The following is a 12,844-nucleotide window of genomic DNA, read 5'->3' as shown; positions in this document are numbered from 1 at the left end:
ATTACCGAGTCTTTGTGTGATATGATTTATTATTATTTTTACATTAACCACTTGAACCCTGGCATCCCTTTTCTGAGGAGAACTTTAGCCAAAAATAGCAGATCTACAAGCTCTCATGTGAGCTTGTAGATCGGCTATTTTTGGCAAAGAGGTGCAAAGGGAAAAAAGAGCAGACCAAGTTAAAAAAAAAGTTTGATCTGAAACACAATTTTATACAATATAGAGGGGGTCCCTGCTTCATCTCTCTCTCAGCTAGGGGGTCCTTGGCCTGAAAAACGTTGACGATCCCTGCTTTACGCAATGCACTCAACATCACTGGTTCACTGGTGTTTAGACGACCATACCCCATGGGTCCCGATATCGTACAAATGCACTGCTTTCTATTGCATCATGACTATTTTTGCTAATGTGAGCACTGTGTCATGTCAGACAGTCAACCTCCCCTGACGCCCCATCACCACCATTCCCTTTCCAACTTCCAATCAACGCTCCATTGTCTTACAGAAGGCAGTGGTGCAAAAATTAATTTGAAATACTGTTTGGGCATTTCTTGTCTCTGAGTAGCCTATCCTCTCCCACGGGGACCAATAGGCCGGTGTGATTAAAAAGACATATTGTAGGTCTATGTCTTCATTATAGCTTGACGCTGGGAGAACTGCCCTCCCCTCCTCGACTAAGTCAAGCAAAGAAATAGAGCGATACACATAACGTCTGTTTAGACACCGAGACTCCAGTGTTAAATTTTCCTCTTCCATTTGTTTTTGCCCGGGGCTTCAGGCTGCGCATGTCTCCCTTTGCTGTGCAAACCGGCAGAAGTACTTGGACCCCCCCCTTTCCCCCTCTCTCTCTCTCTCTCTCTCTCTCTCTCTCTCTCTCTCTCTCTCTCTCTCTCCCTCTCTCTCTCCCTCTCTCTCTCTCTCTCTCTCTCTCTCTCTCTCTCCCGCGGTCTCCCTTTTTCTAATTAAAGCAACCCTGCAGTTAGCTCAATTAGATGAAGTAAGGGGGGAAAGATGTTGTGAATTTAAAGATTTAAATAGCTTGTAAACCCACCCCGGGCGAACACAGTTAATTTAGTTAATTTATGAATGTTATGCAGTAAGGGATGAGACTAGGGTGAACGGGAGGGATGATGAGGGGAAGAGTGTCCAAAGCAGTCGGTCGTCCACCAACATCACAGCAGTATAAATCCATTTCATGCTCAATGCATGAATGGTGACATTATGAGGCCAAAGGCTGAAGTAGCCTACTTCTGATGGGCTGGCTTGATGGCACTGCAGACTTAACAAAATGTTGGCCCATTACATGGGTCATAGAGGCAACATAAATACATGTCTAGTAGTAGTGGAGACAATAATTGCAGCCTTAAGATGCATGTGTGTTTCGTGTGACATGTGTACATGTAGCCTATGTATGTGTGAAGGGTGGAGAGGGGTCAGGAAGAGCTGATGCCCCCCCCCGACATTGAGCCTGGGGCTGGGGGGTGGCTGAGGCCTGATGAGACAAAGGGAAGAAGGGAACAGGATGGGGGGTTCGTTCAGTGTTCCCTCTAGGCAAGGAGATGACTGTGGATGAAAAGGTGACAGACAGTAGCCTACTGGGTGACTTCAGACTTGATTTAGGCCGAGGCCAGTATCTGTGGACACAAATGTTAGAAGACACACAATCACATCAGAGACTGAGTCAATGTGTCACGACTCCTGATTACAATTATGGTATGGGTTTAGTCACCATGAAAAAAGGAAGCACAAAAAAGAAAATTAGAAATAATTGTACGAGTTGCTGCATCAATCCAAAACATGAAACAAATTCACAAGGTTTCTTTTTTTATATATACTATTTTAATGCATGAATGGTTTCTTGAAAGGAAAAATCCCTAAAATAAACAAAACAGCACATATGCCGTAATACTGTGACATAGTGTGTGTGTGTGTGTGTGTGTGTGTGTGTGTGTGTGTGTGTGTGTGTGTGTGTGTGTGTGTGTGTGTGTGTGTGTGTGTGTGTGTGTGTGTGTGTGTGTGTGTGTGTGTGTGTGTGTGTGTGTTTGTGTGTGTTTGCGTGTGTGTTTGTTTGTTTGTTTGTTTGTTTGTTTATATGTGATACAGAGGGCAAAAGATATAATAAATAAATATACTATGTTATGTGGTAATAATAGAATACAATATTACCACATAGCTTATGACATGTTTTGATGACAATATGGTATTAATTATTTCGACAACAGACTGACGTCATCACCATGATGTCATCGTCAGGGACATAATCATCAGCTGGGACTGTCACAAGCTCCTTAACTGCCCTCCCGCATGAGAGACTAAGAACTGAACTGTCATTACTCATAGTTAGCTGAAAGATCTCTAAAACCATGTCCATCCTGAAGATCCACGCACGTCAGATCTTAGACTCCCGTGGCAATCCCACAGTGGAGGTCGATCTGTACACCGAAAAGGGTCTATTTAGGGCTGCAGTGCCCAGCGGTGCCTCTACAGGCATTTATGAGGCACTGGAGCTCCGTGACAATGACAAGACATGCTACATGGGCAAAGGTGTCTCAAAAGCTGTTGAGCATATCAATAAAACAATTGCACCTGCACTGGTTAGCCAGAACATCAATGTCTTGGAGCAGGAGAAGGTTGACAGGCTGATGCTCGACATGGACGGCACAGAGAACAAGTCCAAGTTTGGCGCTAATGCCATCCTGGGTGTTTCCCTGGCTGTGTGCAAGGCTGGTGCAGCAGAGAAGGGTGTGCCTCTCTACCGACACATTGCTGACCTTGCTGGTAACTCCAACGTCATCCTCCCCGTCCCTGCTTTCAACGTCATCAATGGTGGCTCCCATGCTGGCAACAAGCTGGCTATGCAGGAGTTCATGATCCTACCAGTGGGAGCCAGCAGCTTCAAGGAGGCTTTGCGTATTGGTGCAGAGGTCTACCATAACCTGAAGAATGTCATCAAGGAGAAGTACGGCCAAGATGCCACCAATGTAGGAGATGAGGGTGGCTTCGCCCCCAACATTCTGGAGAACAAGGAAGCACTGGAGCTGCTGAAGGATGCCATCGCCAAGGCTGGTTACACTGACAAGATCGTAATTGGCATGGACGTGGCCGCCTCTGAGTTCTACAAGGGTGGCAAGTACGACCTGGACTTCAAGTCCCCTGATAACCCATACCGTTACATTACCCCCGACCAGCTGGCCGACCTCTACAGGAGCTTTGTCAATGATTACCCTGTGGTGTCAATTGAGGATCCCTTTGACCAAGATGACTGGGAGGCATGGTCCAAATTCACAGCCAGCACCAGTATCCAGGTGGTGGGTGACGACCTCACAGTCACCAACCCCAAGCGCATTGCCAAGGGTGTGGCCGACAAGGCCTGCAACTGCCTGCTCCTCAAGGTCAACCAGATTGGCTCTGTCACAGAGTCCCTACAGGCATGCAAGATGGCCCAAAGCAATGGCTGGGGCGTGATGGTGAGCCACCGCTCTGGAGAGACAGAGGACACCTTCATTGCTGACCTGGCGGTTGGACTCTGCACTGGACAAATCAAGACAGGTGCACCTTGCCGATCTGAGCGCTTGGCCAAGTACAACCAGCTGCTAAGGATTGAAGAGGAACTTGGCAATGATGCACGCTTCGCTGGCCAGAACTACAGGCACCCTATCTGAGCTGGTCTTCCTCCTTGGGCCTTTGTGTTTTCACTACTCATAAACAATCCCACACATACAGTATATGCCCACTCTTTTCAGAAAGAAGATGGAACGCAACTAAAAATCCAAGGTCCAAGCCTGTGGTTTGTGACACTGGCACAACACAGGCAGTAGTGGAGAACTATGTTTCTATGTTCTCGTGCACGGTGCACCACAGTGCAGCCCATTTGTGTCTGTGTAACTGAGAGAGCTTTCTTTTACTTTATAGTGTTATTGGTTCTCTCCAAGTATTTAAGTGCAGAGCTTCTGTAAGTAGGCTACAGAGCTGCCTTGAGCAGAATGTGTTGCTGTAAGCATTGGTAGACATACTACAGTATGTAATAAACAATATAATTTGGGAAAGAAAAAAACATGACATGAGAGAACCTATAAAAAACATCAACAGTTAAAGGGATAGTTCACCCCCAAAATTACTTTTTTTTATATCGATTAGTCACCCCATGGAGACTTGAATTCATGGATATTGTTTTGTTTTTGTCGCATTCCTAAGCCAATAATTTGATGACCGGCAGTGGTTCCGATAGGAGACACAAAGAGTCTCCTTTGTGTCCCCTACCGGAACCGTTGCCTACCAGTCTGCCGGTCATCAAATTATTAGCTTACCTATAAATAATAGGTAGGTATATATATATATATATATATATATATATATATATATATATATATATATACATATATATATACCTACCTATTATTTATATATATATATATATATATATATATATATACCTACCTATTATTTATAGGTAAGCTAATAATTTGATATATATATATATATACTTCAATGGGGCTTGGATCAGGCAGAAACCTTGCCAAAGTTCTGAGTCATACGTCATAGATTGATAGATCCCAGGCTGGCCACATGAAATCCACATTGGAGCCACGCTGCTCACATGTGGATCCCAAGATCCACATGATTCGATTATGTTTTACAACATCCTTTTTTTTTTTACTTTCTAGGTACATACTTTTACAGTTTTGAAAGCTAGTATATACTGTAGAAGAACACTTCAAGAGCACTAGGAGAACCTGTCTAGAGTGTGAACTGTGCAGGTACTGTTGGTGCAGTGTGTGAGGTCAGCTTAATCGTGACCTCTGCAAAATTATCTGGCAGGTTCAAGTCCCAAGCCATCCTAATATACTGGATCACAAACCCAGAGGATGGGGTCAGGGAGAGGCCATGTCTCTCCCGGATGTTTACAGAGAGGTAAGGTTGGGGTTTATGGAAAGAACATCCTCACCCAACTGAACGGTTACAGATAGCCTATGTATTAATGGCACTAATATTTTAAGAAAACAAGTTGCATCTATATAAACAAGAATAGTTGTGTAGCTACAATAAAAACAAAATAGTATTGATGCCACTAATATTTAAAGACACCATAAAGAACAGTTACCTAAGACTCTATAGTCTATACTGACATTGTGAGCTTTTTCAATTGTTCCACCTGGAGTTGGCTCTAAAGACTGCACTTCGTATGAGTAAGTGGGGTTTGAACTCACAACCTTGGAGACATGAATGAAGTAATGTTGTATTTCACTGTGCTACTGTGTTAAAGGTAGGGTAAGTGATTTTCTTTGGTTAAAATAAGTGTTAAATAGCTCTATATTCTGATAGTACTCATTGCTATAGAGTGTTTGTTCAGTAAAAGGAGTCTCCTTGTCTCTCCAGCTCTTTATAAAACAGAAAATGCATTTTCGTTTCAGTTTCAGTTTCATTTCCAATTTTATCCAATCAGGATAGAGAACTCAATCAGGATATAGATTAAACAAGTGAAATTGGAAGTGATGACACTAAGAAATGAGCAGGCAAAATTGGAACTGGAACACTATAAAAATGAAGCTTAAAAATGGGTACTTTCTCCTGATTGGCTGAGATTTTGACACCTACCGGAAAATTTATTTTCTGTTTAATAAAGAGCTGGAGAGACGGGGAGACTCCTGTTACTGAACTAACACTCTATAGCAATGATTACTATCAGAATATAGTGCTTTAACCTTTTAACAAAATACTTTTTGTTTTAACCCAAAAATATCACTTACCCTACCTTTAACTTGAGGTTCATTTTGACTTTCACACTTTATGCAGTACATAAAGACAGGTGAAAGTTGGGCTTGAACTCACACCCCCAGAGACATGAAGTAATGTTCTGATATACCGAGCCACCGTCTGCTCTCAAATTGTGATATGTTAACCTTAAACTCACAACCTTATAGACACGAGAAGTAGGCCTAGTGTTCTAATTGACGGAGACAGAGCCTGCCTTTCATCAGTATGTAATATGTTTTACTTAGATATAATTAATAATGGTTGAACAGATAGCACCTCTTACAAGATTGACAAAATATAGATAGTTTGGAATTGGATTAGACAGGAAATATTAAATACATGCTTCACATTGAATCAAAATAACAAGCACTCGATCATCTTGCCTAGTTTACGCTTGGCAGCTCTGCTCAGTGGTTTGCGATCCATACTTTACTTTACCATACAAATGCCGCTCAGTGACCAGTGTATGCCCTTGGCAATGCATGTCATAATACATAATGAATGTATTAATACAATAACACATCAATTTAAATGTATCAACTTATTAAGTATAGGAAATTGATTTATTTGTATGTACCCAACATGCAGTAGGCTATAGCCTATTTTGAAAGGTTTTCATTCATCAGTAGGGAAGAATGATGAATGAAATAAAATATTTAAAAAAATATTAACGGGCCGACCACCAGCCCATTATTGATGGGCCCAGCGGGCATTGTCCTGGTAAAGTACACTGTCAGTCCGCCTCAGGAGGGGCCCGAAATGCCACAAGCACCGCTGGACTGATCGGTGAGAAACCTTTAACGCACACTCACAATAGGCCAAGGAAGAACCTCCACCATGTCATCTATGGTGCTTCCCTGTCATCTATGGTGCTTCCTATGGTGCTTCCCTGACTTCTATGGTGCTTCCTATGGTGCTTCCCTGTCTTCTATGGCGCTTCCTATGGTGCCTTCATTTATGGTGCTTCCTTGTCCTCTATGGTGCTTCCATGGTGCTGTCATTTATGGTGCTTCCTATGCATAATATTGGCAGTCAATATATTGTTTTCTGTGAAAATCCATTTCCTACATATCATAAACAGCTCTTACTTATGCATAAATATTGCTTTAATATATTCATATTATTAGCCTTCCCTCATAATTTGTATAGTTATTATTCAACTATTATGAGCACAAACCTCCACACACTGAGCCTAATATTGGCACTTGGTACTGTCAATATAGTCTTCTGTGCAAAGTTATTTTCTTATCATAAATAGCCCTTAATTATAAATATTGTTTTAAAATATTAATAATATCATTAGCCTCCCCATATAATGTTCATATTGTAGCTATTATCCAAGTAATATAGTGTTCGACATTCCTATGTGTTTACCATGAATAGCATTATTAAAGCCATTAAAGGTTTGGTTGTGAGCCTGAGCAAAGTCCGCTTTCATTCCACAGTCTCAGTAGCCCTTCTGTGGACACAGTGAACATTGCAGGCCTAATGATAATACTAAATAATGAAATAAAATGAAATCACTGATCCAGTGTGCTTATTTATATAAGCCTTTTTCAAGCATTTGTTTTCTTGCTATATCACTATTGACTTTATCTAATTTTAATTACTGCATTAATTATTCATTCAACTGAAAACAGGACACAGCTGCTCTCTAATAAAAAACAAAACAAAAAAACAAGCAATCTGCTCTTGGTATTGTAATTTATTTCACCAGGAAAGGAACTATGCGTAACCAGGCCTCATATACTTCATATTATAATATAATCAATATAATTATATTATTACGTATCTTATAACACACACACACACACACACACACACACACACACACACACACACACACACACACACACACACACACACACACACACACACACACACACACACAGCAGTGTGTTGTGGCTTGCAGATTGCAGTCTCATACGGTTAATACAGTATCTGCTGGAGATGGAGAGTAACCCCATGTGGGGGCATTTTAATTGGGTTAACCTTCCCTGTATCAATGTAGTGAAACATCTACATTAATTAGTCCTAATTAGTCCAGTATAATAACTGCCTCACTGACCTAAGGTCTCCTGGGGGAAAAAAAACATCACCTCTATCCCAAACTGACTCTTGATGCAGTGTCCAGCACTGTAAGGTGTCCTCCCCTTCAGTGGCCTCACATTCTCCCACTGTATATGAGTAAAAAGTGTACCCACTTGCTCTGGACCATAATCACCCACAATAAAAACGTTCAAGCTGCTCATTCTCCTTTTCCTGGAGAAGGCAGTGTAGAGCTGGCCATATAAGGCAGGTGGATGCCAACTCTTTCATTATTTTGCCCCTGAACTTTTGTTGATGGTAATTGAGAAAGCCAGTATGACAGCATGTTCACTCCGTTACCGTCTGGGTGTAAAGGTCTCAGGCTGGCAGCTCAGTCCCGGTGATGTGCTGTGCTGTTTTAATCACCCTCCGTAGAGCCATGGCTTGGGTCGTGAGTAGAGAATCTTCCATACCAAGCAGCTGGCCATTGTCTAGCCACCTTAACAATGATGCCCACATGATGTGACCAGCTCTGGACCTCGCTGACGTGAACCCAGGGCGGGGAACCTGAACCTGCTCACTTTCCACTGTAGCCCTGTTGATGTGAATGGGGGCATGTGCTCTCTGCAGCACCCTATAGATAGCGCATGCACACAGTAGGGCAGGGCCCCTAGTGGTCATAATCTGGGTCAATAATGGAATGACTATGCAAAATGTACAAATTGTATGCAAAGTAAAAGAGTGAAAAGTAGCCTGTTCAAAGTCCAGACCCATGAGCGATGTTTGTGCCAAGTTGTGGCTGTGTTTCTTATCATCACCAGATCATCAGAGGGGATGAGATAGTGGATAATGTTCAGCCTTTTCCTCACCCTCCTCTCTGCCAACACCTCCAGACTGTCTATTTCAACTCCAAAAATGTTGTTCCCCCAGTATGACATGGCAAAGAAGAATATCATGAGCTGTATTCAAGCTATTGGCTCTCAAAACTCACGTTTCGTTGAGGTTGGGGGACTTGAACTCACAACTTGAACTCCACATCTTCACAGTTTATTACTGTATACAATCCATATTGAAATATTTACCTTCAAGAAAAAGTGTTAGACATAGCCTAGATATAGCATAGATATTGTCTGACTCTTACAGTAATAGGCTTCATTATAGCATGAGGTGACTGCTATGAATCCAAATGTAACTACAGTATAGCATTTTGAATAAGAATCAGTGATAAAATAATGCATTCAGGAATGCATTTGTATAAAAACACTGAAGAAGTGCCTTTTTTAATGTATTGAAAAGTATAAAATAATGGGCAGAAAATTGTAAATACGTATATTTACTGACTTGGATGTATTAGAAAACAAACCCAAGTTTGTTTCCTTTTGCTGTATCTGCATTGCATGATATGAACAGTTAAGTTCTTCAAATGGTTTCATTTTGGAACAAAACTCTTAACATTTTTGTTTCAAGAGGAATATACACAGACAGTTGTGTCATAAGTAAAAGGTTCATATATTTATTTATAATCACAGCACATGTTTTAAAACAACTAACATAAATGCATCGGGTGAAATGGCAGTGTTAAGGCTAGGATATAATGTTCATATATTTTGAACATATGTTTCCACTTAGTCATTGGTTCTGAAACCATGTGTCCCATTGGAAGTGCAAGAAAACTTAATTCCCCATAAGGCAGTTTTGATTTAATTTTCAGCCAGGAATTTTACAATCACATGAAACTGCGAAAGAGCAGACCATTATATTCCATAGAACTTTGCTTCTATCTCTTATAATTCTTATATAATAATGACCATAATTTACAAATTAACAAGCATCTTCAGGTGGCACTGTTCATACGCTTGACACAATTACCGTAATGTTGAGTCAATGTATATTTAACTTCATAGAAGTCACTAAATAATACATTTCAAACTGTAGGCGCTATGGTATTTCAGTTAAATAGATTAGTTGAAGGCTGCTATAGGGTGGCCTAATGTGATCTTTCAAATAACAAACATCAAGAGTTCCATGACATACAAAAACGTCTGAATCACCTTTTTGGTATTTGGTTATACCCAAGAAAGAGTTTTCTCCATGGTCCAGTGAAATTCCACACATTTGATTAAGCATGAATTTGTCATATTGAAAATGTGCCAGAAGAGTGTATTTAAAACCCACAGAAAAAATCTCTTCACGCAGTCCATAAAGTGAGGGAATCTTGACCTGGCAGAACCACGTCATTTTAATAAAGGTCCTTGAAGGGCTTGGGGTAATTAAACATCAGATAGTCCATATAATAAAAATCATAAGCCTTCTGCCGCTCTGTGGAGTTCAACTGTGCAAAGTACCTCTGGGTGATTTTGGAGGAAGTCCTTTCCGCATGTGGGTTCCTGTCCTTGAAGTCGGGGAAGGTGAGGTTGCTCGGCGCTCCGATCTTCCGAAGCAGAAAGTTGGCCTCTTCCTCGAGGTTCTCAAACTTTCCAATGAAGTTGTAGCGAAGGAGGCATGGGTTACAGAGCTGGCTGACTGGCTCCCAGTGTATGTCCATCCCCACGGGTCGACGCACATCTAGCAGGTACTGGACAAACTCCCGAAATGTGACTCCGGTGCCTGTGCGCAAGGCAGTCTGTGTGGCGTTGGCGCGGTATCTTGAAATGATCGGCCGTCCAAACACAGGGTGGTAGTAGGAGTTGGGGCTCTCAAACTTGTCGCGGAATGCAGACACCAGCCGCTCAAAGGGCTCCCGCACGAACAGCACCTTGGTGTAAGATTGGATCCTCTCTGCAATGCCTGAGCTATCGTAGCCCTCCAGGCGGCTGAGGTGGTTGGCATAGTGGGCTGCGTCATGAGGGATGCCCCGTGTGGAGACGGCACTCCCACCCAGCACCATGAGCACCCTCTTCCAGTTGGAGCATCCAGCCTTTGGCACCTCGCAGTACAGCAACCTGGAGTGGTCCTCCACATAGATCCGAGACACCTGCCGGCGTGAGACGCTCTGCTCGGTCACGCCAGGCTGGTACTTGGCGCAGACCTCCCTTAGCAGCTGACGACGGGACTCCTGTGTATTGGACAAACGCTGCTGCTGTTGCTCCTCCTCACCAGCAGGGGCAGTAGACGTTGCAGAGTTGGTCTTCAGTAGCAGTTTCCTGTGGCGTTTGGTGACCGGCTGTTTGGGGCTGACGGCTTGGTCTTCAGAGGGTGGAGGAGAGTAGTAAGAAGTTTGATGGAGGCCGTGGTTGGAGACTGGGTTCTCTTGTTTTAGACTGCCTTCAGCTTGGCCTGGACTGAGGTCCTCCACTGCTGCATTACCTGTGTCCTAAAACCCAACGAGAGTACTTGGAGTCAGTTGTTAAATAAACTGTGTTTGATTTTTAAAAAAAAACAATAACTTAATAACTATAACGTTATTTCAATGCCCTATAATAATAATAAAAATAATGTATGTATGCAAAGCCAATGAAATTACTATGCAGAGCCATGAAACAGAAGCGTGGCATATCATTACATCGTCCCTACTGTCTTCCACCCGCTCTCTCACACAAATTGTCTACTTCTAGCCATCTGTCTGTCTGATTGCTGTCATTCAAATGTCTCTGTTAAGTCCTGATTATTAATGCCATGTGTACATTTTGTTTGTATCAGCAGTCAAACAAAGGTTGTGATTTGACAAGTGCTCGGGTTTCAAAGGCCCACGACACGTCACTTTGCGAGTCCTTCGCGGGAGGAAGTAAGCACTGTAATGACATTGACATGGGGGATATACAAGGTGACAGTCAATTGTACATTACACTGAAAAGTAATGGCATTTAGGATTAGAGCTATCTAAAAGGTGGCAGACCATTCTACCATAGTCTCAGGAGTGAGACATCAGACCTGTGTTTGTGTGTGACACTCTGCATGAGATGGAAATAGAGAGAGAGAAAAGAGACAGATTGGCGTCTCAACCCATACACCTGCATATTTAATGTTAAATTCAGAAGAGATGTCCTCCTGATCATATCGCCCAAAACATTCAAATTCAGCATGCCTGTTCAGCAACTGTACATATCTGTGATTTCAGGATGGCACTGTATTAGGCTAAATTAGTTTTGGCGCAAGCTTTGCAGAGTGTCAGCACTCTAAACTCTCTAAACTGAGTTGAATGTCCACGGACATTAAGACTTGTGATTGGGGGTTTTGAGGTATGTGGTCAGGTTGATGAATTGCATTGAAATTGGCTAGGAAATTGGCTAGGTAGGTAGTAGTATAGATCCCATAAGCTGGAGGGGCAGGTGCCCACATATACCATAGCCTGGAGGGATGATTGCACTGCAATTATTAATTCACTAAAAGGACATACATAGTTGTAATTGACCGATAAGTAAATATATTTGGGAATTGAGGTCCTTGGCCTGCTATCACTGAGCACAATAAATATGACGCTGATCATCCTAGAAGTATACAAGATTAGTTACGGACAGACACGCAGAAACTGACAGACAGACAGACAGACAGACAGACAGACACGCACACACGCACAAAAGCACACACACACACACACACACACACACACACACACACACACACACACACACACACACACACACACACAGCAAAAGCAATTACTTTCCACCTTCATACAGTACATTTTTCAAATGCTAAATTGTTCACTTGTAAAAACAAGTATTACATTTTTAATGAACCAAATGTGTTATTCATGTGATCTTAGGCAGTTTAATAATCAATTGAAATGGTAAATTACCATTTTACCATCAATTTAATAACTGTAGCCCGGAATAACTCCAGTTTGGCCTTATTATTATATTAGCAAATATTAATTTCTTTTTTTCCCCTTATTTTCTTGGGGTGGGGGGTAGCAATTCTTTAACCACAGCAATTATATATTGCTGTAAAAAATATAAATATAAAATATTTCACTGACATGATACTGACCATGATACTGCCTTGATACTGACATGATACTTACCATGACATTGAGATGATACTGACACCTGCTTTTGCTTATAATTCTAAAAACAAAATGGTGTAATTTATTTTTTGATGAGGGTGCCTGGATGGCCAGAAAC

General features: G+C 41.9%; 2 protein-coding genes across 4 annotated transcripts in view; one reads left to right on the top strand and one right to left on the bottom strand.

Annotated features, from left to right (window-relative positions):
- Positions 1–2,362: 2,362 nt before the first annotated feature.
- Positions 2,363–3,719, top strand: LOC308091438 (enolase-like; the record flags this gene model as incomplete). 2 transcript variants are annotated; one of them, XM_080437056.1, is made up of 2 exons in its annotated part: positions 2,363–2,543; positions 2,664–3,719. In XM_080437056.1, the coding sequence occupies 2 exons, from the start codon at positions 2,363–2,365 to the stop codon at positions 3,659–3,661; spliced, it is 1,179 nt and encodes a 392-aa protein (XP_080293182.1). In that variant the 3' UTR covers positions 3,662–3,719. The 2 variants fall into 2 exon arrangements, with proteins under 2 accessions (XP_080293182.1, XP_080293181.1); XM_080437055.1 differs by having other exon boundaries at positions 2,363–3,719.
- Positions 3,720–7,799: 4,080 nt separating this feature from the next.
- The window catches only part of LOC308092587 (carbohydrate sulfotransferase 8-like), a 75,545-nt gene continuing 70,500 nt past the window's right edge, over positions 7,800–12,844 (bottom strand). For both annotated transcript variants that reach the window (XM_080438585.1, XM_080438586.1), the window contains exon 4: positions 7,800–11,094. In XM_080438585.1, coding sequence (XP_080294711.1) covers positions 10,021–11,094 — 1,074 coding nt within the window. In that variant the 3' untranslated portion in view covers positions 7,800–10,020. The remainder of the gene's footprint in view (positions 11,095–12,844) is intronic.

This window comes from Gymnoscopelus braueri (assembly GCF_963280865.1).
Source record: "Gymnoscopelus braueri genome assembly, chromosome: 9".
Lineage (NCBI taxonomy): Eukaryota > Metazoa > Chordata > Actinopteri > Myctophiformes > Myctophidae > Gymnoscopelus > Gymnoscopelus braueri.
Note: the sequence above shows the minus strand (reverse complement) of the source record. Positions and strands in the feature narration are given on the sequence as shown.